Source organism: Euleptes europaea, chromosome 1 (assembly GCF_029931775.1).
Source record: "Euleptes europaea isolate rEulEur1 chromosome 1, rEulEur1.hap1, whole genome shotgun sequence".
NCBI classification, from domain to species: Eukaryota; Metazoa; Chordata; class Lepidosauria; order Squamata; family Sphaerodactylidae; genus Euleptes; species Euleptes europaea.
This window is the reverse complement of record NC_079312.1, coordinates 112,593,027-112,620,777: the sequence shown is the minus strand read 5'-3', so window position 1 is coordinate 112,620,777 and position 27,751 is coordinate 112,593,027. Positions and strand designations below refer to the sequence as shown.

Below are 27,751 nucleotides of genomic sequence, written 5' to 3'. Positions count from 1 at the left end.
TTCCTCTAATGGAGGCAACTACTAGAGGCAACTACTATAGTATTGGGAGATATAGTGTTCCAAACTCTTACCATCTTGATGATCCTGATTATATTTTAAGTATCAACTTTTTGGCCCCCAGTGGAATACAAATGTACAGAAAGTAGAATTGTAGCCCACAGTATCCCATGGAGACTCATGGTGGAGGATCTACCGTGTTTCCCCGAAAATAAGACATACCCATAAAATAAGCCGTAGCAGGATTTCCAAGCATTTGCACAATATAAGCCATACCCCGAAAATAAGACATAGTGATAGGCGTGGCTAGAGAGAGACTAAACTCCCCTGAGCCCCGCCCTCCGTGGGCCGTTGGGCTCAGTCTTCCCCTGTTCCCACGCTCGGGCCCCGACCTCCCAGGGGGCGATCACTCCCATTCCCCGTCTTCTCCCCACTCCCCTCTCCCACCGACGGCTCCCCCCGCGATCTGCCGCCACTCGCGGTGGACTCCCGCTCCCCCGCTGGAACGCGGGGCCAAGCTTTTGCCTCTGTCGGGTCCCCCGGGTTGTCCCCCCCACCCTCAGGACCCGTGGCGTTTGCCTTGGGCCGGCCCACTTCCCCCCGAGGTGCAAGGTCGGCGCTTGGCCTCCCCCCGTTTCCCCCTCCGGCTCTGCATCCACCTGCGCCGCCGGTGGGCTTGGCCGCCCTCGCCTCCTCTTCCCCCCGGCCTGGTAAGTGGGGTTGCCTCCCCGAGGTGCAAGGTCGGCACTTGGCCTCCCCCCATTTCCCCCTCCGGCTCTGCATCCGGCGGGCTCGGCCGCCCTCGCCTCCTCTTCCCCCCGGCCTGGTAAGTGGGGTTGCCTCTCCAGGCATTGGGGTTCTCCCGGAGGGTCCCCCCGTGTCGCGGTGGGGGCGAGGTGCAGTCCCGAGGGTCCGCCCCAGGTCGCGGACTCAGGACACATACCGTACTCATGGTAATAAAAAAATAAGACATCCCCCGAAAATAAGGCATAGTGTGTCTTGTTGAGGAAAAATAAATATAAGACAGTGTCTTATTTTCGGGGAAACACGGTAGCAGTGTTACAGAGTGGGGTCTGGTGATGTCAGAGGGCAGGACCTAGCAATGGTAGGTAGGTATTTATTATTACGGCATTAGCCAGAAAAGATACAAACCTTGTCAATAAAAGAGATTACATGAGACCTCGCAATGTCTCACTGATTAGCAGTACTAATGGAAGAATTTGTACACACCACTATGAATGTGGTGTCTGTGCCTGTGTGTAGTTAAGATCTCGTGGCTTTAGACAGATTATTAACTACGCATGAAAAATAATAAAAACAAAGAACAAATGCAAATTGACAGTGTGCTAAATGCAAAATGTAGTTGAGTGGTGTTAAGTAGTTACCACGAGCAGGTGTGCACAGAAGAAGCCATCAGATACGTGGACTAGCTGGTGGCCCCGGGATTTCAAACTTTGGCCTTGAGAACGAGCTCCGAAGCCTGGATCTCATCTGAAGCCTGGCTACCATTCCGAAAGGGCTTTTTTTTTTTTTTGGCACCTCAGCATTTGATGGTGGCAGTTTGGATTGCCCCCAAAAGCAACTGAAGAGTGTATCTATTCATATCAGCCTCTTTGAAACCTAGCGTTTTAAATTAAAGACAGGAAGGTGAGGGGGCTTCTCCATCTGGCTCTTGATGATGTAAGCTTGGCTAACTCTAACGCTGGCTGTGACTTATTTGCTAGGCCTTTTTTTGCAGATAAAACTGCTCATGTCCATCAGATTCCACTGTGACAGCATACCAGTTTCTTATGTTAAAGGAGCTTGGGCTGGTCACTGTTGCTTGGCTGAGTTGCAGCTGGAGCAGGCTTAAAGAGGAGGTTAGAGAAGTTGATAATGTGGCCAGACAGAAATCAAAAAGTCAGCTGGAGGGGGTTGCACTCTTCCTGAAAGAGAGAACCCCTTGGGGTTCCTATTACCTCATTGTTTAGAGATAGAGGCTGCAGCTTGTAGTGCCCGCCTTTGCCTAGATTCATTGGTTGCATCTCAGAGAGAGGATCTGGCACAGTTATCCATGTTCTGATGTCATCCAGATTGGACTGCCTCCAAATGCAATGTAGCAGGGTTGCCAACTGCAACCTGAGATCTTCCTGGAGATGAGGACGGTGCCGGTAAAGGGGTGGGGATCAGGGGAGTCATTTCATGTACAAATTTTTGGTATACCATAGAGTTTGCCCTCTGAAGTTGCCATTTTCTCCAGAGGAACTAAACTAGTTTGGGAGGTGTATTTATTGTATACATTATTGTATTCATTGCATACGATGGAATGGTCTGTTCCTTGATATTTATATGTGTTGCAGGGGTGTGCATTCGGCTAAAGCCGGTAAAAAAATGGTGGCAAATAAAGGGAGCCAAAAAAGCGGGTCCCAAATAATGCCAATTTTTTCCAGCATTATTTGGGGCTGCTTTGGCCTTGCCACCATTATTTCCCTCCCTCTCCCCCTTACTTACGTGCTCACTGAGTCCTCGCCATGGCTGCCTCTGGAGTCTACGTAGACTTTGGAGGCAGCGACAGCAAACTGAACACTGGGCTCACTCAGCATTCAGCTTGCACTGCCGTCTCCGAAGTCCTGGACTTTGGGGGCAGCAGGTGGTGCAGAACTGAACACTGGGCTCTGCGTTCAGCTCTGCCCCACGTATTTAAAAAAAATTAACCTGAAAGTTTTTGAATATTTGGAAAACCTGATATAAGGATTCAGCTTTTTTTTTATTTTCCAAAAATTTCGGGGTTTATTAAACTCAAACTTAAAAAAATCAGAGGGAGTGGGGAATAGTGACACCCCTAGTGGGTTGGTTTAGTCTCATTGGGAGGAATCTCTGCTGCTTAGTTCTGTTTGTAGGAAGCTGTAGAATGCATGAACTCCCTTGTCCCAAAACCAGTTGCTCCCATCACAGCACCTTCTTGTCAACAAATAGATGTTGTTTTGAATACCCCTGGCTGTACTGTGTGCATATGAGAGCAGAAACCTGAGTGAGCACACACTATTTCAGAATTACAAGCAAAAGGGAATATCACATAATGTTAGAAATGGTTAGCGTTGCCAACTTCAGGTTGGAAAATTCCAGGATATTTGGCGGTGGAACCTGGGGAGGAACTTCTGCGGGGCATAATGCCACCCTCCAAAGCACCACTGATCTCTGTAGACTAGTTGTAATTCTGGGAGATCTCCAGTCCCACCTGGAGGATGGTAACCCTGGAAGTGGTCTGTTACTTTTTTGGGTCTCCAACATTGTACTAAAAAATTCCAGATCCCTTTATTCAATAATGGAGCATTTCAGATTTCTCTCAGATGATCAGTTGTAATTCTGGGAGAACTCCACGCCACACTTGGAGGTTGGCAACCCTAACTCCATGTGGGACTGGCAAGAATAGTTGAGAATAGGGTTTCCAGGGTTATGGGAGGATATGGGAGGGCCACAGTGTCATGTGTGGCACTGTGGCACTTTTGGTAAAAAAAACAATACAGAAGTGATGAAAGGTAGCTGTGGGAATTGGCAGAAACTCTATGGTAAAACTGTAGAGTTTCTATCAATTCCTAGAGTTACCCCAGAAGTGACAAAAGTAGCTCTATGAATCACTGGAAACTCAATGGTAAAGCCATTTAATGTCCGGTGACTCCTAGAGCTACCTTGGAAGTGGCAAACCATAGGGTTTCCAGTGATTCCTAGAGCTATCCTTTGTCACTTCCAGTAAGAATGTTTGATGCTGATTTTTTTAAATTCTCCCACTTCTGCTCAGAGTTACAGTAGGCACTGGAACCTGGGGGTGGGAGATCCCCTGCCCCCACCTGGGTCTAAGTGGCTCTAATTGAGAAGCTTCAGTTGGTTCAAAATGTATTGACAAGGCTATTGATGGGTACTAGTTACTGGGATTACATCTTACCAAACACAATTCAAAATGCTGGTCCTGATATGCAGAGCCCTAAATTATCTGTAGCCAATGAAATTAAAGGCTTGTTTGCTTTCACATAACTATGCTAGAAAATTAAGATCTTGTCTGGAGACCTTCTACAGTTGCCTCTACATTCAGTGGTAAGGCGTATAGTCACCTGAGATAGGTGCTTTTCTATTATAGCATTTTGACTCAGGTGCTCCTTTTTCCACAGATGTTTACTTTGTGCATAGTCTTCTAAGTTTATAGTCTTCTAGTTTTAGACCTCAAAACAAACTTTTTTGCTCACCCAAGCTTTATGCTTGGATTTTTTAAATTGTGGTTGTATATTGTGTGCTGGTTTTAATGATAAAGCTGTGTTAACTGTTGTTTGATGCATTAATAATGCTTGTTAATAACTGGATTTTATCAGGAACCTGCCTTAAAAACCATTAAGTTAACTAGTGGCATATCATTTTAATAATTAATAAAGACATATTTTATTTATCTTTAGATTTATACACACTGTAAAGTTAACATTTTCCTGCATCCAATTTCATTATGCCAGCAAGGGAACATTTGACTCTATAAAGTCATTGCTTCCTAATTTTTTACAAACTAGGCTTCAAGAATGGGAATCACAAAAGGAAATGCTGAATTTATACAGAAAAGTATTTCTGGTTTTAAGCGTGCGTGCGTGTGTGCGGATAGATAGATAGATAGATAGATAGAAAGAAAGAAAGAAAGAAAGAAAGAAAGAAAGAAAGAAAGAAAGAAAGAAAGAAAGAAAGAAAGAAAGAAAGAAAGAAAGAAAAAGAAATATTTCATACTTGGCATTTGCATGGCATTGTTATGTGTTGTGGCCATAGCAGCACATATTAAAATAGAACAGGATGGGGAGCTGTGTTTGTCTGTACTCTTGCTCTTTTCTACTAAAATAGAACATCAACTCTTACTGTAAAGTACACAGAAGGAATATTTTTACTCTTCTTTGAACAGCTTCACAAATTTCCCAGTTAAACTGGGAGTCCCAAACAACCCAAACTGCATTTAAATGCTGCATTTATTTTGGATTGACCACATAAGAAATAACATAAAATAGAGTTCCAGATATAGATATAAACATGACATAAGCAGCGCAGTCCTAAGAGGGGGGTAGTTGCACTGCAGCCAGGGATGATGCAGCCATGGCGCAGCCGTGCCACCTTTTCAGAAGCTTCCTGCGCTGCAGCCAGCAAGTCGGATAGGAACACTCCTCCAATTCCTATGAAACTGCTGTATGCAGTTTCATGGGCAGAGCTACCATTTTTCTGGCATAAGTTTGCGCTGGCAAAAGGGAGCGTTCCTGGGGCGAAAGGGTTCAAGGAGCTGACTGATGTCAGTCTCACCCCTGGGAATGCCCCCTATGGCGCTGGCACGAGCCCCTGTGCTGGAGGTACGCTGCCACCATGGCTGTGCCGGTACCCATGCATGGCGCTACTACGCCACTCCCCAGCTTGTGGCCCAGCACAAGTGCACGTTTCCACAGCGCACGTGGCATTTGCACTGGTGCCAGGATCATTCCGCCTCCTAAGCCCTTTTGCCCCCCCAGGGGGACAAATAACTCAATTTACTCATGTAAATAACTCAGACAAGGAAAGCAAGCCAAGAAAGAGATGTATGGGCTTGGATTGTGCATATTTTACATATTGCTTTCTCAAGACTACAGTAGCACAGAAAGACAATGCATCTTTTTAAAAGAGTGCAGAAAAGCTGTTTACCTGCCAAGATCCTATGTATCCAAGCCATGTTCTCTGGCTGCTAGCGTTGGTGAAATTAGCATTAAGAGATGCTATTGCCAGAGTTCCTTTCCCACATGTACAGTGCAATTCTAAGCAGAGTTACACCATTCCAAATCCATTAAAGTTTTTTAAAATGTTTTAATTAATTTTTCAAACTGAAAACCACCACCCAAACAAAAAACAATAACAAAAAACCCTTAAAAATACAAACATAGAAAAAAATACAAAAAATACATAATGTTGAATCAGATTGATAGAGGGCTTAGTATTTAACACATTTTTCCATTTATCTTACAAATACAGATAGAAGAATTCATTAATAGCACTAGGGATTTTTAAAAAAATCTTTATATATTTTGTGCTTAATTCCTTTTCCATAATCTGAGGAAGGACTTAGATAGATGTTGGATACCTTTCTGATTCGTGTATGAAATAAAATCATGTCACATTTCATAGAAATCTCATATTTTAGCTTTACCTTTGACTACTCTAAGTTGATGTGTCAATTTTTCTGCCATAGCCATTTGCCATAGTTCGGAATACCAGGAATGTTATGTTTAAAGTTCTGCGGTTTCCCAACATTTTGCTAATACCCTGTAGGCTTCCATCAACATAAACACTATTAATCCCTTGGATGCCGCTTTTCCATTTTGTTCTCCCCAGATTGTTAACAGAGCCAGTGCTGGTATAGCATGGATGATTTGATGCATAATGTTTGTCCTTTCTGTAAATATTGTTCCTAAAACTGTTGATACTAAAGGGCATGTCCACCACATGTGGATATATATGTCTTGCGGGTTGCAATTTCTCCAACATTATGTATTATTACTTATTGTTGTTGCACGATGCACCGGAGTAATATACCATTGGTGTAGTAGTTTCAAAGAATTCTCCCTAAGGACTGTTGATATAGTTTTCCTTGTTTGAGGCATCCATAATTTATTCCATATATTTCATTCAATTTTTATCCCAATATCATCTTTCGATATTGTTTTCAGTCCATATGACATACTTGTGTCTGTCTTAATTAAATGGGAATATATTTTGGAAATCAATTCATTTGCGCTGTTCATGTGTTCCATTAGGATCTATTCAAATTTCATCACCTTTCTGGTTATTCTTTGCCTTACTGTAGGATTCATATTTAGGTAGTGTAATTGATGAAAAAGAATTGAATTTATTGATACTTCTTGTAGCTTTTCTTTTAATTGTACTTGTACTACAGTTAGAGGAGTTCTGCTTTCATAAAAGTCTCTCATTCTGTAAATCCCCTTTTCTTTCCATTTAACATATTTCTCTGGCTTGTCTACATAAGAAAAAATTGGGATGTAGTGTAAATGGAAGCAGCAAGGATATTTCTAGAATTAATTTATTTTTGCATTTATTCCAAATTTTTAATGTAGTGTATAGAAAAGGATTATCTTAATTTTTTTTCCTCCAAGACAATTTTTTCAGTTTATTCTAGATGTTTCCCATTAAATTCCATTAAAGTTAATGAGGTTATATAGCATCTCTTCCTAGAATTGTACTGTTGTGGACATTGGTTAGAAGAATAAATGACTATGGCCTGTCCTTTAATAAATTTAGATTGTATATCTGAAGATGAGGGAAGTTTTGGAAGAGTCACGGATGAAAAAGCAGAGAGCACACACACAAATCAGAATTAATTTTGGGTCATTTGTTGTTATAGAAACTTGAGTGGTATTGCTCAGTATTGGGGGAACGGACATGAATCTGATAGTTGTTCACCTTAGTTGCAGTGGAAAATATATTTCCGAGCGTAATTTTCACAACCGCTCCCTGAGAAAGTCTCAGAGATTATAGTGCTCATACAATGGATCTTTGTTCCCAAATTCAGGCAGATAGCAGAAAGCATACTAGTTCTATAGGCAATTAAAATTTTCACTTGCAGATTGGGCACAGGCAGGCATAAATTGGCAGTGAGATTTTCTTTCTCCAGGATCCTCAAATTAGGTATAAGGTTCCCCCCTTGTTTTTACAAAAGTGGCTCATGGTGGTGAGGGGTCAAACCATGCAATTCCATGCCTTACCTTGTTTTTTAAGCATTTTTCTCTCAGACTGGCTGCTTTTCAAATCCCATATCAGAAACTGGCTGGGAGAAACTTCTTCAAAACTGGAATACAGCAAGGTAAGGTGTGTGTGTAGAGTGGGGTTAGTTCTCCTTGCTCTACTTTTGTTACCTGCCTTTATATGTGAAAGGGGATATTTATATTTATTAGATCCCTCTACATTTACAGTGATTTTTAATATAATATAGCAGGTTTCATTTCCTGGCTGAGTTGTTCTCTTTTGTCTTAAGACCTTTTCAGCCATTACGTTTTACCATTCTTACCAGGAGACCATGCTACATGTGATCCTTCCGATCACAATTTTGTTTGAAAGGGACGTGTATTTTGAGCATGTACTGAAGATGAACTTATGAAAACAGCTAGAGAAAAGATCCAGTCATTCATTATTGCAGATGTCTCACATATTCTAAGTGTGTGCATATGTATGTTTGCTCTTTGTGATCATTGGTGGAAGATGTAAACCTCTGCTTCTTTCTCTTTCACTCCCCTAGTTTGCAGAACAGGTGAGCTAGCTATCATGGGAACAGGAAATGCCTGGGAATCTTTTCCTCTCATCTCTCAATCCTGTGTGCCAATGTGCACAGGCCAAGCCTAGTCCTTGCGTTGTGCTGCTGGCAGTAAAACTTCTTATAATGGGTAAAGTGGCAAATGTAGTTGACTCTAAGGTGCTGTCACTATCCACTCCCTGTCCTGCCCTACAGGGCATACAAGCAAAGGTTTTGCTGCAGCCTACGTTATGGCACTGGAAACACCATGGTGGGAAGAGCAACTAACGGTTGTTATTCTTTTGGTATGGGCTAATGCAGGTGGGGAAGATCTCCATGATGGCCATTCAGTTGGTGGATTGGTCCATTCAAATGCAAGAATTTCCACCTTGAACTGTCAAAAGACAGAAGAATTGCTTAGCAGGTCATACTATCTTAAGTGGCTTGATACTCTCTCTCCCTCTCTCCCCCTCCTCCTTGTCCCTCTCCCTCCCCCTCTCTCTCCTTGTCCCTCTCCCTCTCCCAAATCAACCAGTGAAACTGATTGTAAAATGGATCAGGACAATCAAAAAGGCACACTTCTTCATGTAATACGTAGCTAGGTTATGAGAAGAAGAAGAGTTGGTATTTATATGCCAACTTTCTCTATCGCTTAAGGGTGAATCAAACTGGCTTACAATCACCTTCCCTTCCCCTCCCCACAACAAAAACCCTGGTGGGGTTGAGAGAGCTCTAAGAGAGCTTTGACTAGCCCAAGGTCACCCAGTTGGCTTCATGTGTAGGAGTGGGGAAACCAACCCAGTTCACCAGATTAGCATCCGCTGCTCATGTGGAAGAGTGGAGAATCAAACCCGGTTCTCCAGGTTAGAGTCCACTGCTCCAAACTACCGCTCTTAACCACTGTATCATGCTGGCTCTCGAGATTCACTTTCACAAAGTATCATAGTTTCCACCAACATAGAATGCTTAAGAATGGGATAAAAGACTTGAGGAGGATAGGTCTATCAATAATGTCCCATGTTAAACTAGCAAGCAGAAAAAAGAATCAACGTGTTGAGTAAATGCTTTATTGTTACTTCCTGATTCCGACACGTTTCGCCTATAGCTTTGTCAAGGGATCTATTGTAATCAAGGAAAATACACTTACAGAATAAAAACAAGTCATAACATGCGCGCACACACACACACACATATATATGTAACCAATACAATTCATATAGAATTGTTTTTTAAGTTACCGGTGCCTACCTGGTTGTAGGTTCCTAAGATTTTTAACCTATTTGTTAAATTATTCTAAACGAATTGTATTTGGTTACATATGTGTGTATGTGTGTGTGTTATGACTTGTTTTTATTACATTAGTGTATTTTCCCTCATTACAATAGATCCCCTGACAAAGCCACAGGTGAAACGCATCGGGATCAGGAAGTAACAATAAAACAGTTATTCAACATCTTGATTCTTTTCTTCTGCTTGCCACTGCTGGTGTGGCCCTGACTTTTTCCATGTCAAACTGGAGCAGATGTCTATATCTCCATCATGTTCTGCTTGTGTGTGTGTGTGTGTGTAAAGTGCTGTCAAGTCACAGCCGACTTATGGTGACCCCTGAGGTTTTTCAAGGCAAGTGATTAATCAGAGGTGGTTTGCCATTGTTTTCCTCTGCAAAGACTTCGTGGTCTTCCATCTATGTACTGACCATGCTTAACTTCCAAGATCTGATGAGACTGGGCTATACTATACCATTCCATATCCCCACTGCTGAAAAGAGTGGTGGGATAGATTTGATCCAGTGAGATATGTACTTGTAATTTCATTTTAAAAAATTGTGCTTAATACGTTAACATTTATGTGACTTTTGTATATATAATAACTTCATTTAATTGAATCTGACATCTAGTGTGAAATATCCACATGGCTAAGCAATTTCAATGAACAGAAGAGGATGGAAGCCAATAAGAGTTGATAAAGACCTCATGTTCTATGGTCCAGTCGTAAAACCATGACTCCAAATCATCTACTATTTTCCATTCAAGACCAACAGCTTTGACCCAGATACATGATTTCCCAGTTCAAAAGTGTATTCAGGTTTTGGAAAGATGTTGCCTTTTTTGTCTTTTCCCATAATCCGCTATTATAAAATTCAGCCATAGGAAAATGGGAACAGGTTTCAGGGCTTGACCAATGAAAAGCTCCACTTCATATTAAGCAATCAGAGTGGTTATTGTATATTGTAATTGTGAATTTTATCTGACCAGCCGCACAAACCAGAGTAGATGATTTGTTACAGTTTCACTTCTAAGAGTAGTAACAGATATGTGTGCTCTAGTAACTTGAAAGAGCTAGAAACTCTACTTGGAGATAACCTTAGGAAAACTGTATTCCAAACTATGGTCTGACTTTGGAACCAGAATTCAAATAGGAGATTAGTGGTGCTTAACAGAGTTACTCTTCTAAACCCATTGATTTCAAAGGACTTAGAAGGGTGTGAATCTACTTAGGAGGCACAATCAGTGTGAGGCAGAGCAATCTTAAGTGGGAGATAGTAGAGGCATGCCTGTGGATGGTGCAGCCAGGCCGCCTCCTGATCAGTTTGCTGTGCTGTGGTGAGCAAACCAATCAGAAAAATCCCCCAAGCCCTGTGAAACTGCTCTTTGCAGTTTCATGGGGCCATGCCACCATTTTTTCTGGCATAACTCGATGGCAGCAAAAGGGAGCATTCCCAGGAGAAAAGGGCTTAGGGAGCTGATTGAAGTCAGCCCCATCCCCAGGAATGCCCCTGGGAACACCCCCAGGGCTGGAGATATGCTGCCGTCCAGGCTGCGGTGGCACCCATGTGTGGCACTGCTCCCCATGCTGGCATAAGTGGCCTGCGCCGGCGTAAATGCCCATACTTATGCCGGGGCAGGGTTCACACCGCACCCAACCCCCTTTCGGCCCCTTCTTTCAGGATCGCACTGCTAGACACTCATCCTTATGTCTGTGGCGTGAGGGAGCTTTTTGTCACAAGCCAGTAGAAATGATAGCAGCCACATCATGCTTTTATAAATTCATTCTTGAATAACAACTGCAAGGATACAAGTAGAAACCCTGCTGGCAGTCAGTAACAATTATGCCTGCAGCTCCTAGTGATGTACCTTCTTGTTTAATTTTCTGTGTGCATATTGAGCAATAATCTGATTGCTTTAGCATTACAGCACACACCTATATCCGGACTCTAATACATTACAAAGGAAATAAGAAAGGTGCATTTCCTCGCTGTCGATTTAATGCTATTATCATTTATTTTCTTTTACTTTCCACTGTAGCTGCAGTAAAGGTACATACTTCCGAAGATATAAGGGAACCAGAAATTAAACAAATTTATATTCGTTGGTTTGAAGTTTTATGGCATTTAGGAACATATTCATTTTATGATATTGGCATACTACATGCTGTGCTGATCGCAAAATGCACAGTTTAAAGCAGAGAACACGGGGAGATATTTTAATATAAATGTTCCTTGAAAATACACCATAAAACATATAAAGATAGGCATAAATTGTCTCTTTAAAATATTCCATGAAAATATGACAGTAGTTATAAATTGTCTCTTTAGAGTACAGCATGAATAAAAGGTACAAATAAAATAAATAGTTCGAAGTGTCAGCAAAATGCAGTGGAGTATAGTATAGCAGCTATACATTACTTGGAAGGACAACAGCTCAGTGTTAGAGCAACTGTTTTCAAGGCAGAAAATCCCAGATTCTGTCCCTGGCATCTCTACTTAAAAGGGTCCCAGGTAGAAGGGACCTGTCTCTGCTTAAGGCTAAGGAACGCCACTACAGTTCAAAGAAGACAATACAAAGTAAGCTGGACCACCTTGAGTCTCAGTGAGAAAGGCAGACTATAAGTAAATACATAAATGATCTGACTCATTGTAAGGCAACATCATGTGTTCGTAGGGTTGCCAGGTCCCTCCCACTCCATCAGTTGGAGGTTTTAGGGGGCGGGGCTGGGGTGGCTGTGTGCAACGCGATTGCTTCACTTCTGGGTTTACCCCTGGAAGCGGCGCATTGCCACAGCCACTTTAGCACTCAAACTCTGGGGGTTTGAGTGCTAAAGTGGTCACTGTGATGCGGCATTTCTAGGAGTAAACCCAGAAGTGACATAATCGAGTTGTACACAGCTGCCCGTGCACACAATCCTGCTCCAGAGCAGATGGGTGGATTGGCAGGCAATTGCCCACCGAAACCACCCACCTATGAACATTATGTGTTCATATGAATCTTCATTTTAAGGCCTTGAGCGCTTAATGCACTCAGAGAAATCTAAGAAATTCATTTGTTTACAACAAGAGCCCACTTGGGAAAAGTAAAGACAAATTAAAAGCAAATAGAACAGTCGCATAGACTGGAAAGTTAAATACAACTAAGAACTGAAAAACACACTGAACCCACAACCTTCTATCAGCTTAATCCGAGTTTTAGAACAGTCACTGATGAAAATAATGGCCATTTCATATGTAGATTAGCTGTATGCTTCTGTGTTATCACAATATACCTGCAGTGCTCTTTGAACTGTGTGTGGGCCATTCTGTATTTACATGTTGTGGGGACTCAAGGCCCACTGTGGCTCTATGTTGTTGTGTTTTAATAGTTGTATTTCACTGTTGATGTTCAGAAGTTTGTCCCATTAGGGGGAATCAAAGTCTGTTGCTGAGCAGAATACACCCTTATAGACGGAAAGGGGAATAAAGCAAAGTGGGAATAAGTAAAGGGAAATGGAGGAAAAGGTAGAGCAGGGGCTATAAGAAGGACAAAAATAAAACCTTGGTGTTAAGAATCTTGCCTTGTATTGTCCCCTTGCCTGATTCAAGCTGTAAAAATATGTAAAAACACCAAAAAGTGGGGGGGGGGAACCTGATGGTACTCAACCAAAATGCTGATTACAAACCAAAGAGGTTGAGCTGAAAAATGCTAAAATTACAAATATATAAATTTTAATAAGGTGCACATATAGATTAAAAGCATAAAACTCGTAGTACAGACAAAAACGTACACATTCAATAAATACAGACATGAACAACTGTGATGTTCATTCTTTCATTGACCAATATGAGATCCAAAAAGGACCAGATGCGTTTCGGCCTGGAAAGGGTTTTCCAGGCCGAAACGCGTCTGGTCCTTTTTGGATCTCATATTGGTCAATGAAAGAATGTACAACACAGTTGTTCATGTTTGTATTTACTGTAAAAATATGTGCCATGCACAAACACAGTGCTTGTCCTCAAAACAGAATAATATGGATACATTATGGGCACAGTCATGTGTACCTACTATTCCAGTTCACAAATATGTACCTACTATTTATGTAAAGTAACCTTAAATAATTGTAGCATTCGTGGGCAGGAACCACGAGATATAGAAAGATTACTTGTGCAGCACCACTGGTCGCAAAGAATGATACTGATATGGGAAGTAACTATACAATTTGCTCATTCACTGTGGATCCTACATACAGATATTCAACATGGGAACCAGCTGTGTGGAAGCCACATCTGTGTGACAGTGATAACTTACACATTGTCCTTGAGCAGCTTTCTGACCAAAAGTATTCCTGCACAACTTTTTTGAAATGTAATCACCACATAGTCATTAACTCCTCATTTGAAGTCATTAATAACCATTAATAGCTCATCAATCTTTCTGAACATCAGTGGGTAAGCAACAAAAATCCTCCATTGACCTACTCTTAGCTACAAGAAGAAAAACATCATGATTGCCAGCGAGGAGAAATACTCTGGATCCTATGAACAAATACTGGGCTTGCTTGAAACCATTGAAAACCATTAGTCTTGTGCAAATGGAAGTTACAGCAGAAGATGAAGTGCACTTTGCAGCAGAGACAGGAGGACACAACTCATTCATAGGATTCAAGCCCTCATGTGCAGCTTTATTCAGCCTTATTGAGCCTCTTTAGCAAAAACAGCATTTTTGGGTTGTGAAGAGTGGCTTTATAAAAAGTATGCATTTTCATTCGTTTGTATAACCTTAATCTTCATTTGTATCTTTATCCGTATCCCCGTTAAATTGAGAGCTAAGATATAAACACCTCCTGTTCCATTGGTTTCAATGGAATAAATATGCTGGTTTAAACCAAATATGGATAGGCTTAAAAGCAGCACAGGTACTACTTTGTAAGAGATGTAAGCCTTGTGTATTTCCCCCCCTTTCTAATAAAAGCACTGTGTAGCTAGCGCTTAATGCAGTGATCCAATCACTTGCTGGGATCCTTTCAGGGAACGCATTACGCTTATCTTGAAAGAACTGCATTGGGTCTCATTAGTTTCCAAGTACAATATACCGTGCTTGCTGGGCATACTGAGAATTTTGTGATGACTGTCCTTTCCTGGTGACCATATCTTGCTTTAACTCCCTTGATTACATGTAAGAGCTCCTGTTTGAATTGCCTAACTGTTCCTTAGTGAAATTCATCATGAGCGCAGGACCATGCTTATCAGCATTACTCCAGCTCAGTAGACACTTGGCCATTGCCGCTTGTGGCTCCTTTTGCTTGGGTCAGATCATCTCATTTACTGGAACAGAGGCAGTGTTCCCTGAGGTCATGGTCTTTTGGATACATTAAATTGACCAACTTGTGTAATGCAAAGAATTACTTTACGTCTGCCCCTTTTTTGTGCCTGAGCAGTCAGATGCATCCTTTCCCCGACCACTATCAAATTGGATGCTTTGCCTGGTTTTTGTGCCTGTGTAGTCAGGGGTAACTGTTCAAGAAGTGATCGCAAGGATTGATCTCCAGATTAGCTGGGTTTGTGGGCAAACGTCAAAGACACATAGGGCAAAAACGCACGGTCAGCTTTAGCCTCCTTTATTCCCTGTTTCAGCCAGGATTCAGCCAGGATCAAACGCATGCGTTTCGCTGAACGTGCGTTCGATCCTGGCTAAATCCTGGCTGAAACGGAATAAAGGAGGCTAAAGCGACCGTGCGTTTTCACCCATAGACACACAAAGGAATGAGTTAAATTTTAGCAGATTGGGTGGGTTTGTTTTTCAAGAGAGGGAAATCATAGTGAGATAACATTCCATTATGAGATTCTGCTTTAGTCTAGTACTGAGTTTAGCACACAGAAGTTAGTCTCTTACATGAACAGGTACATATAATTAGTACTTCAAAGTAATGAAGAATATTGATATGGTGCATGCATGACCAATAGGAATTTTCTGTTTTCCTCGATGAAGGAAGAATTCATACTCCATCTGCAGGCTCTGCATCTTATGTGAACTACCTGCAGGCCCTACTGTGGCCTTATGTCACAAGCCAAGCGCCATTGGGAATAGTTGATTTTATCATTTTATCATCTTATAGGGCTGTTTTAAATAATTGGTTTTATAAGTCTATGATGTTTTATTGTATATTTACTATTATGTGAGCTGCCCTGAGCCCGGCATTTACTGGGAAGGGCGGGCTATAAGTCTAATAAAATACATAAATACATGCCAAAAGACATGTGCATGAACCTGCTATTAGTTCCCTTACTTTTTTAATGTTTGGTTTAGAGTTTGTTAAATTCTAGTAGGTATAGAGGTTTTTTTCACCTTTTTAAAATCAGTGTTGAAAGGGTTGTTTCACTAACTGCTTTGAACACTTTAGAGGTGAGGTGGTAGAGAAATATTTTAAATAAACACAATCAATAGATGATCACTGTTTACAAGGAAAGCAACAAAGTCAACATTCTCTCTCCTGTTTCCTCCACAACTGCCAAGCGTTGCCACTGGCCATAGGGTGAGCAAAGGCCATGACCCCATGGAAATTCATCCAGAACATCTTTGTGCAGCCAAGAGGAAAGTACAAATATAACATATGGGTCAGAAAACATCCAATAAAATCACCTTGAGCCCACTGATTAAAAATAATTCGTGTAATTCAATAATACATACAATTAAGATAACAATGTCATTAATCACAACTGCTATAACAGTGCACTAAATTGCTACATGAAATGTAAATATGTATGAAAAAGTGAACAGAATTAATTATATTGCAATTGAATGAGTCCAGTACAAATCCATCAGCAAGATAAAAGACAATTATGGTCTGCTAGCAGATTCCATCTTGAGTAATCTTCAGATAATTATATTTTCTTGCTAAATAATTATATTTTCTTACCAAATGCGACCATTAAGGTACAGAGCTCTAAATCACGTTTTTCTCATGCCCAGCCATCATTCAAGGTTGCAGCTCATGTTTGGGCATGGGAGAAAACAAGATACATGCGTTCGATCCTGGCTGAATCCTGGCTGAGAAGGATTAAAGGAGGATAAAGTGACCATGCTTTTCACCCAGAGAGAGCTCTGTATCTTGATGGTGGACCTGACCTCGATGGCTCAGCCTAGCCCAATCTTGTCAGATCTTGGATGCTAAGAAGGGTCAGTCTTGGGCAATACTTGGACGGGAGACCAAGCAAGTCCAGGGTCTCTACACAGAGGCAGGCAATGGCAAACCTCTGTTTCTTTTTTGCCTTGAAAATCCTAAGGGGTAGCCATAAATTGTTTACTACTTGACACACACACCTTAAGAAGAAGAAGAGTAGGTTTTTATATTCTGATTCTCTCTACCTTTTAAGGAGAATCAAACTGGCTTACAATCTCCTTCCCTTCCTCTCCCCACCTTGTGAGGTAGGTGAAGCTGAGAGAGTTTGAAGAGAACTGTTACTAGCCCAAGGTTACCCAGCTGGCTTCATGTGTAGGAGTGGGGAAACCAACTGGTTCACCAGAATAGAGTCCACCACTCTTAACCACTACAAAATGCTGGCTCTCTTCAAAGGATTAAGGATAGAGTTTTGTAAGAAAAGATCTAGATTCCTTGACCAAAGTATGAAAGACTATAGTATTTACACCAAGAGTCTTGAATCATGTGGTACATAACCAGGTCAAGTACCAGATCAGCCATTAGAGCTGTCTCATTCATTAAACCATACTATTTTCCAGCAGGCATAATTTTAATTATACATCCATGAACTTTGCCACTGGCCAGTAATTGGTGTGCAATGATGTTTGCCACCAAAAGGCATTTCCTACTGTCGAGACTGGAATTTCCTGCTGCTTCACAGCTGGACAGGTTTTATGACTGCGGTGAGGAAAATTCAATTAAAGGAAAGCTGAAACCCATTGTGTTTACCTGAATGGTCCAAAGGTGAAAGATGCCAGAAGGGTAACTGTGTTAGTCTGTTGTAGCAACATAAAGCAGAAGTCCAGTGGCACCACAAAGACTAATGACATTTATTCCAGCTTTTGTAAGTCAAAGCCCACTTCTACAAGCTTTCTTATTCATCTTGCCATACTGAACCCCCACATAATCCTAGGCAGTACTAGAAGATGAAAGACAAAACAGCTGCAACAATGTTGGAATTTAGCTGGTCATAGGTGAGGATCCTGGGAAGGAAGGCAGCATGGTATAGGCCAATCATGTCAGATCTCGGAAGCTAAGCAGGGTCAGTACTTGGAAGGGAGACCTCCAAGGAAGAATCTGCAAAGGAAGGCAAGGAAAAACCACCTCTGCTTCTCGCTTGACTTGAAAGCCCCTTTCTAGAGTCACCATAAATCAGCACACAGGTGAGGATCCTGGGCTTGTCTATGTGACGTAATTGGCATGGGATATAATTCTCTTCCAATGCCATGCTGAAGAAGAATTAGTTTTATAAACCACCTTTTCTCTATGTTTAAGGAGTCTCAAAGCGGCTTACAATCCCCTTCCCCTCCCCACAACAGAAACCTTTTGAGGTAGGTTGGGCTGAGAGAGTTCGGAGAGAACTGTGACTAGCCCAAGGTCACCCAGCAGGCAACATGTAGAGGAGTGGGGAAACCAACCCGGTTCACCAGATTAGAGTCTGCCAGTCATGAGGAGTGGGGAATCAAACCTGGTTCTCAAAATTAGAGTCCACTGCTGTTTACTACACCACGCTGGCACTCAACAAAGCTACACTCTTCTAAGCTCATTGACTTCAAAGGATTTGAAAGGGTGTAATTGCTTAAAATGGTACTATAGATTTGCTAAAGATTTCTGCCAATAAAAGTTACCAAGAAAACGCACGGTCTCTTTATCCTCCTTTAATCCCTGTTTTAGCCAGGATTGAACGCACATTAGGCAAAACGCATGCATTCGATCCCGGCTGAATCCTGGCTGAAACAGGGATTAAAGGAGGACAAAGCGTCCATGCGTTTTCACCCCATGTTAAAAGCAGGCAATGGTCCTTTCATTTCCTTGGTAAAGCAGGACATCTTATGTGGGACCTGATGGGGACTGAGAGTGAAAACAGTGGTTCGGGCTAAAAGACTGTCCATTTATTCAGCAGGATTCTGATTCCGATTATCACAAGCTGACATGGATAACCTCCTTTTTACCTCTGTGACAGCTCTATGGTGTCATCTTTGAAATCTGTTTTCAGCATGCCATGAAAGAGGAAAATTACAAAATCAGATGTCTGTGCTTCTTAAACACATCTAACTATCTATCTGTCTGTCTGTCTGTCTATCTATCTATCTATCTATCTATCTATCTATCTATCTATCTATCTACCTACCTACCTACCTATCTATCTATCTACCTACCATTTCCCTTGTCAGTTATATAGTTATATAGGATTATGAGAGTGGCTGATGGATGAAGATTCAAGAAATGGGCCTTTTAGAATTGGGAGAGGTGGTGCAGGGACTTGATGAGGTACTTTGGCGTTCAGAAAATAGGTCCCTAGACCTAAACATAAAACTTGAAGAGAAGGGAGAACATATAGCTATGACATCATCATGGCTCCTTTGTATCCCATTATGTAAAATCCAGCTTTTTGTGCTTTATTGAAGGCTTTATTTATTGAAGGCTTCATTTCTCAAACTGAAAGTGAAGTCTCTGTTGTTAGGGACATGAAAATGCTTCCAGTTGTTAGAGAAATGGCAATTCCTTCCAAACCCCTTACCTCAGTTTACTTTTATGGGTGTGTCTTAATGCAGTGAGAATATGCAGGTTGACGTTCTAGGTCTATCCCTTTGTTTTATTGGTTTATGATGCTTCCTAGTAATAAATTTTAATGTTATTAATTTACTATTGGTCCCAGGTAGTCATTTTCCAGTCTTAATTTAATTTTCCTGCCGTCAGACTGCAATCAGCAGTACTGGCAACTGGGCTGTTCATCTTATTTCATTACCTTCGGGAGGCAGCGGCATTTTTTCTTTTTCTTGATTGAAGAAAGATTATTAGGACAATACTGTAGATATCTTTCTTTAATATATAGGTTGATATCCATCACATGAAAGGATACTTATTGACTGTTCTGTGTTATGTTCATTTTGTGTACCAAAGATTTGTTACGCATCATACACTTCAAATGATGTACGTTACCTAAGTACCTGCAAATACATTATCGTTGTAATTAAAATGGCAATAACATAATGAATACTTCAAACAGCCTCATTACCCCAGCTCTACAGATCTCTGTATAAAGCCTCCGAGCAGGTTCAGTTAGATGGTACATTGTTTTAGGGTAAAATGGAACTTTATAGCACCCAACAGAATTATTTATTAGTTTTGTTTGTTTCTGCACTAGCACTAAATTCAACCTTTCATACTCTATGGCCATTTATGCATGGGAGGTTTTGCCTTGGATTTGCTGCTTTTCTAGATTCACATTTTCCCCATCCAAAATTTCAAAACTCAACAATAAGCTCCCATGAAGAGTTTGAAGAATTCGGATGGAGAAAATGTGCATCTAGAGAGTGGCAAATCCAAGGCAAAACCTCCCAGTCATAAATGGCCTATGTGACTCCATTCTTTAGACCCCCTACCTGAAAACAACTGTTCCATCATGAGTAACTGTCCCACAAGGATGACACAGAATATCAGCGCTCCTTGAGGGAGGAGGCCATGCAAATTATCTTTAAAGAGGTTCTGGCAAAATTATAGTTTTAAAAGCACAGCTTTGGGTCTCAGAGATTTAAACAACCTTCAGTCTCTAATTTTCCTTCTTTAGGGGGAGGGGCAAGTTACTCAAGACAGCAGCAATGACTCAACTCCAAGTCATTCTGGATTTTTATCTGGATTTTTTACAACCTCACATCTAGGACAGAAGTGGTACAGAAATTGTCTCGGTTGCCCTCAGGGGCAGCTGACAGGGGAGTACCTCCCCGTTGGCTCTCCTGAAATGTTCAGACTTTCAGTTCTATCAGCTGTAGTATCCTGGACAACCTGTTGGGATGGGGCTAAGTGGCATTGTGTTTCAATGATTTTATTCCATTCTGGTAGTCAGGTCTAATATGGTGTTGCTAGGAGAATACTACTCTACCCTTGGTTCATGTGGTATCTTTTCTCTCATGCTGTTTAATGTCTACATGAAACTGCTGGAAGATATCACCCAGAGATTTAGTGTCTTGACACAATTCTATATTGGGTCTGTCATGCTTTCTCTGCCTAACCTACAATACAGGGTTGTTGTGAGGACAAAATATAAGAGCTAACACTGCCCTGAACACCTTGGATGTATAAACTGTATAGATAAAAATGTATAGTGGGTCACAAGTAGAGCTAGTTGTGAGAGCCAATTATGCAACCTGTCATACTCCCCCAGAAAGACAATGTTTGCGCTTTATTGGATCTCCCAGATCCAGAAGCAGATTGTGTTGGTGACTGGGCAAGTTTTCCCCCAATTTAAACTGGGTGAAAAGCTGCATCCATCTCTAAAGAAATCCATCTCTACGGTTACACATGCCTTAGTTAGTCTACTATAGAACCTCGTAATGTGCTCTATATGGCACTTCTACATGAGCAAGCTTATCCACTTACTTCAGTGGAGGAGGAAGATCTATGCATTTGTCTCGGTAAAGTATGTCTGGAAATTTCATTTGGTCCATAATTCATTGGTGGGGGTGGTCACTGGGGGTGGTAACAGGGCCAGTGTTGTATCTATCCTGACTCCCTGTTTCCAGTCTCAAGTCAAAGCATGGGTATTAACCTTTAAAACAGTAAGTGGCCTTAAAGTACCTGTGAGATCACTTCCATCCCTAGAAACTTGCCCTGGATTTGAGATCTCCTAGTGTCCCAGTATATGAACCCATGCTATCCAAAGTATGTTTGCCAGTCTCATGAAATAGGGACTTCTTGCCTATTGCTCAAAAGTTAAGGAATGCTTTCCTAGCTGAGGATTCCAGGATCTTTTTCCTGGTCTTCTGACAACATATTAAGATCTATTTACCGCAGAAAGTTTCAGAGGGTAGCCATGTTGGTCTGCAGTAGAACAGCTAGATTTGAGCTCAGTAGCACCTCAGAGTCCAGCAACATTTTCGGAGTATAAGCTTTCAAGTGTCAAAGCTCCCTTCATCAGGGTATCTGATGAAGGGAGCTTTGACTCTCAAAAGCTTGCACTCCAAAAATCTTGGCCATTTATGCATGGGAGGTTTTGCCTTGGATTTGCTGCTCTCTAGATGCACATTTTCCCCTTCCGAATTCTCAAAACTCTGCATGGGGGCTTATTTTTGAGTTTTGAGTGTTTGGATGGGGAAAATGTGCATCTAGAGAGTGACAAATCCAAGGGAAAATCTCCCATGTATAAATGACCCTTGTTGGTCCCTAAGGTGCTACTGGACTCAAATCTAACCTAATTCAGAAAGCCACTGATAAAGAGTGATTTATTGGGCTGGGTTCAACCAACTTTTCTGTTGGTGAAAAAGAGAGAAATGAGTCCCTTTAGACCACCTTAAAGCCTATATTGGAGATCATGGGAAATACTGGGGATCATGAGAAATATCCTAGAAAACTCAGTGAAAAAGCAGGTTGGATCCAATCTGCTGTTTTTACAGTGATTCTTTTGTTGCGGTTTTGATATCTTATGGCTGCTTATCTGACATTTATTTTATATTGTGCTTTATGGGGGTTTTTTAATTTGTGGATGCATTTATTGATAATTTTTTGAGATTCTGCTTACAAAAGATGGGATATTAATTGCCTAAATTCTTAAATCAATAAATAATGTAAGAGATTATGCAAACTTCAAAACTGAGAAAAAAACTAATTGCCACAATAGATCCCCCTTTGTTATTCTGTGATCTATGGGCTACACCCAAAGCCACCTGGACTGCACCCATTTTATAAAGATATCATCTTCCTGCTGACTCTTGGGTGGTCCCATTTCTGTGGGGTGATGCTGACCCAGAAATAACCAAATGTGTCACGAAATATCTGGTAATAATAGTCTCCTTAAAGGCACGACAAAGCTAAACTATTGTTAACTAGTGATATTATTATTGTAGTTATTGTTATGCCTGTAAAGTAACTCATTTTATTGGTAGTTGTTTTTTTAAATTTTAAAGTGTTTCAGGTATTTTAAGAATTCAAAGTTACTTCTGCTGTACATTTTAATAATTTATAATGTTAATATTATTTTATTTTTATGCATGTTGTGCTCAAGACCTTTGGTCAGATGAGCCTGAAATAAAAGGAAAGAAATACTTGAAATCCAAAACGGAGAAACTGCTACTTTCTAGTAGCTACAGGAGAGGAGAGGCATATGGAGGCAATTTCATGAAGTTAAATTGTTGAATGAATGTAATATCCAAGGGGAGACTCTGTGCTTGACAGTAACAGATTTTTAAAGAGGAAATACATCATTTATTGCCCACATATTTCACTTTCTTGTTTCAATCTGATTTAATAAACAGTCATTCTGCATTCCTATGTAAACTGTGTTTTCTCATATCATTTTATGTCAAAGCATTCCACTAAATATAATTTGCCAAGCAACGATGGAGATCAGAGTGATGAGATGCATGCACATATACATCTGAATGTTGTCAACAATGACTTCCAGTATTTCTGAGCTTTCTTGTTTCGTGGTAATTTTATGACATGATTTAAAAAAAAAAAAAAAAGAACAAAAGAACAAAAAGGAGAAGAACCAGAAGAGCAGTGAGTAAAGCTTCAGAACGGGGATTCCTGTAAACTGTGCACTAAACCGTGTTTTCTCCCTACAGCCCTCCAGTGCCAACTGCAATCTGAAGAAGCGGATGAATCCTATGATTTCTCAAACAGAACAGTCTCCTGAAGCAGGCCTATTGTGCAGTAGTGCATCTCAATGTCAGCCACCATCTGTTCCTTCACCATCACCACCACTTCCCCCATTTGGAGGGACAAGTAAAATAGATCAGTACTCTCGGATTCTCTTCCCAGTGGCATTTGCAGGATTCAACCTAGTATACTGGGTGGTTTACCTTTCCAAAGACACAATGGAAGTGAGTAGTCATCTTCTATAGTGACACAGTACTGCACCCTGAGGTTCTGCGGTCCAGTACTGAAGTTTAGTTTGAATACAGCAGTTATATAAATGAATACATATAAACACCGTTTCATAGATCTTTGTATATCGAGCTTATATGATCCATCGGATTGTTCTGTTTTCTTTAATGAAGGTCCATGCATGGATCTTACCTTATCCATTGAAGTAACTGGACAAGCTCACTCATTCAAGAGTTCTATATGCATACTGGAGTACACTTAACAGCCCATTCCTCACCTTTCGGGGGCCGGGGACGGCGTGGCCGATGCGCCGCTGCCCGCCTCCAAACCTGTTTCCCGGCCGCTGAAAGGCTTTAAAAAGCCTTTTACCAGCTTTTAAAATTTTAAATGGGGCATTTTGCCCCATAGAGAACAGTGAGGCTGCACCAGCAAAAAAGCAGGCATAGCAACGCTGTTCCCCCACCAGCGTGCCAGGCCAAAAGGGGACAGGAAACTGCCTACTGGCAGCTCTGCCCTCCCGGCACGACCCAGGAACACCCCCTGGGACGCCGGTGTGGGCCTTTGCACCAGTGGGACAGCAGCGGAAGGCCCAGCCAGCATCCCTGGGTGGCTGCCACGGCAGTGCCGGGAGACTGGTGTCTGGCCCTCCCCGCTGGCATCTGGCCCATCCTTGGTGGCGCAAGTAATGGTGATGCCGGCACAGGGGGCCCAAACACCGGCGCAGCCTCTTCCTGAATTGTTTTATAGATTGTTTTGAGAGTCATCGGGCTATCATACCCAGAGATGGGATAGATGGAAGAGTTTGCTGTCTCTGACCACTGTCAACTGTGACGTGCTGTTGATAGTACATGCAAATATATATTTTAAAGGCATCTTCTGGTCCTACTATTTCTTGATTTTTTTATTAAGTCCAGAATTTTATTATCAAACATAATTCTGTGAAATGGGGAGAAACTGCAACCGTAAAATTTTACTTTCCATGAAACGATTAAAATCCTGGTGTGGTTTAAACAGTGGCTGCCTCCAAACAGAAACGGCTGTTGCCAAGCAAGGTGCTTCTCACCTGCAGTTCCATAGAATGGCCGTTTGTGAAGTTCTCAGATGCATAGCAAAATTTTGTTGGGGAGTTGTTTGGTTTATTGCTACTGTTTCAGAATCTCATTGATGCGCTTTCTGGTGTGATTGTTCAGGGGCTGAGTGACAAATTCAAAAGCTAAGGTGAAACTATAAATAGCAATGTCTAGATCACAGTCTTTACAATAGTTATATTCTCAGTCCTGGATAAATGTGGGTTTTCAATGATGACAGATGTTTAATGGCAGTTGCATGATGGCATTGTTATAATTTGCAAAATCAAAGTATTAAAATAATTGTTGCTAGAGGAGTCCGACATCCTCTACTATGTAAGATCAATTTATAAATGGTTTCTCTAGCACACACACATGCAATTGTAGTAATGCCTTGCATTTCATGGTTTATCTAGGGCATTCACACTTCTCATAATCACAGTGGAATTCACCACTCTGCAAGCTAGGGCGGGCAGTAACAAGCTTGATAGAGAGGCTGATGGATTGGAACCATCCTCTGCTACCATGTTGGAAATGAAGGACTTTGTGCTGTTTCTTAGCCTCAGACTTCAGAGGGGGACTGTCGAGAGTCAGAGAGATCGATAGGTCAGAACCCTGAACATCCTCACTTTCTACTGCTTTGATGCTATCCCTTTGATGCGTAGATTGCTACTCTCAGGGAATCTTCCTTCCTTCTGGCTGATACCTTCTCTCTATCTCTCTTCTCCATCTTGGAACCATGAAGGCAGGACGTGTCTCCTGCATCTCTATCCATCCTAGCTAGTTAGTCTAGATTAGAATCCTGTCTCCTGTAGAATGGAGTTCCTTACAATAAAGGACTCGTATTAATTTGGCAAAGATAAAGAGGCTCTGTGTGTAACTTTGTTTCTTAGCAGCATGCATAAACCAGATAGACTCTGCTGTGTTATGGGCCTTGAGCACTCTGCTAATCTAATACTCCAACATGAACAACAAGGGACTTACTTCTGAGCAGAACTGTTTAGAATCACTCCCTTTAGGTAGGATGAGTGAAAGAGTATGAAGACTGAAGAAATGATATGTAATGAAGGCATAAAATTCAGGTCCAAAGAAAAGAGGGGAGTTAGGGGAAAACTTCTTCTTGTTCTCCTAGGTATGCATGCTTAATAGGATAGCAGAAAGGCAGCAAATGAAGCCTGGAAGACAAGGATCCAGGTTCTTGGGGGCCAGAAAATCCAAGCAAGCAGCAGTGGGAAAAGGTTGAGTTTCATATACTGACATTTCAAAAATGATGCTATTTGTCTCTCTGTGGTCAAACAGTAGCCAATGAACTTCCCATCCATTCTGGCAATTGATGGATTGCAAGTTTCCAGTTCTGACCTTCATGGCTGATGCAATTAATTTTAACATTGTGATGACATAGTTATTAAATGATAAAAAACTGGAGACAGTTCACCCACATCTGAATGGGCCCTTGGTATGAACAGTGGATGTGAGTCAATGCTTACTTGGTCTCAAGTAGCCCGTGACACTGTGGTATGTGTGTTCTTTTGTGTGAACCCCAAACTGCCTCAGTTTTGTATCAAGTTTAGCTGAATATTAGATGGAGAAGTCTGATCAGATGGATGATATAAAAAATAGACATTTTTAAACAATTGGATAGATTGGAAAAGTACGATCCAAAGAGGATCGTACAAGAAACAGTAAGCCTTTATCAAACTGCATTTCAGTTACTGCAGAGAAAAATGGGTATAAATGAAACAGCTAGAAAGTCATTGTCACGTACTCTTAACTTTGGGTCTCATAGAGTCAAGTCAGCTATGATTCTTTCATACAATATGTTGCTGATTTAGGCCTTGTGAGACAAATGAAAATCAATAGTAGCTGGGTTGCTTGATTGACTGCCCTGCAGAGAGTACTTGACTGAATTTTCTTTTGAATCTTTTCTTTCAGTTTTTCGAACCTACTGCAATGCATCTCCAAAATGACCATCAACCCAACTTATAAGTACAAACTTAGGAGTGATAGAGGAGAGAATGACTTGATGGGCTAAATGACTTCAAGGGACAATTGTGAAGCTTTAGTCGCTGTGACTGTAAATTGAAGATTTGAATTCTCAGCATGTAGAAGACATCATCCACGCAATGTGCTGAATGCGACCAATGGTGATGGCAAGAACATGTTCTACTGTCGGTCACTTCTTGTTTTTGGGGAGGGGCTGTGGCTCAGTGGTAGAGCATCTGCTTGGCATGCAGAAGGTCCCAGGTTCAATCCCTGCATCTCCAGTTAAAGGGACTAGGCAAGAGGTGAAAGACCTCTGCCTGAGACCCTGGAGAGCAGCTGCCGGTCTGAGTAGACAATGCTGACTGATGGACCAAGGGTCTGATTCAGTAAAAGGCAGCTTCCTGTGTTCATGTGTTTTAGTTAGTTTGCTAAATAGATCAGAGCTCAGACTTGGGGTTAATACAATTTGATGCCGCAGAATTGTTACCCAGTACAAAGAGCTGTGCTAGGCTAAGTATAACTTCACATGAAGTGGTGTTACAACATAATATCACTGTCACAATGTGAGAGTGTCATATGAAATTTTTTCCAACAAGTATACTTCCATTTAAGCTGATGTACAGCCTGATATACTGAATTCAAAAGTAAGTCCCATTGAAAGTGCAATTCTATGCAGAGTTACTCTGGCTAATCACACTGAAATCAGAGTACACTGGAGTAACTGCATTCTTCTACAAGTGTACTGGTGTTCTTGGTCATTGTAGATAGGATTGGAGCCTTGGTCCCATGGACTAAAATGTGATGAAATGTGTGGCTTACACAAGAACTGCTACTACATTTAAGGATTTCAGAGACTAGTGCACTTTGAAATAATATCTGCATCCCACAAAACATAATAACACCACAATGGCCGTTTAAGCATGGTAATTAGCAGCGCATTCCAGGCTGAAGTGCCCCGCATATTTTTTTTATTTCTTCACGCTGAACCGTCATTCCAGCCGTCACTGGGAAGCCGGCGCATACCTGCTTCACATTTCTTAAGAGCCCCTTTAACACGACCTTTTGTATTTGCTCCGCCTCCACATCAAAGCATTTACTAAAGGAACCATGAAAAATCACAGCCGTGGCTTAGCTATGCAAATGACCCTTGCTAATGGCAATGCAA

The 27,751-nt window shown here is 41.4% G+C and overlaps 1 protein-coding gene across 1 annotated transcript in view; it reads left to right on the top strand.

Moving 5' to 3' along the window:
• Positions 1-26,632, top strand: part of GABRA6 (gamma-aminobutyric acid type A receptor subunit alpha6) — a 48,115-nt gene extending 21,483 nt beyond the window's left edge. The window contains exons 7-8 of the mRNA XM_056852103.1: positions 23,275-23,532; positions 26,536-26,632. Coding sequence (XP_056708081.1) covers positions 23,275-23,532; positions 26,536-26,589 — 312 coding nt within the window. The 3' untranslated portion in view covers positions 26,590-26,632. The remainder of the gene's footprint in view (positions 1-23,274; positions 23,533-26,535) is intronic.
• The last annotated feature ends 1,119 nt before the right edge of the window (positions 26,633-27,751 follow it).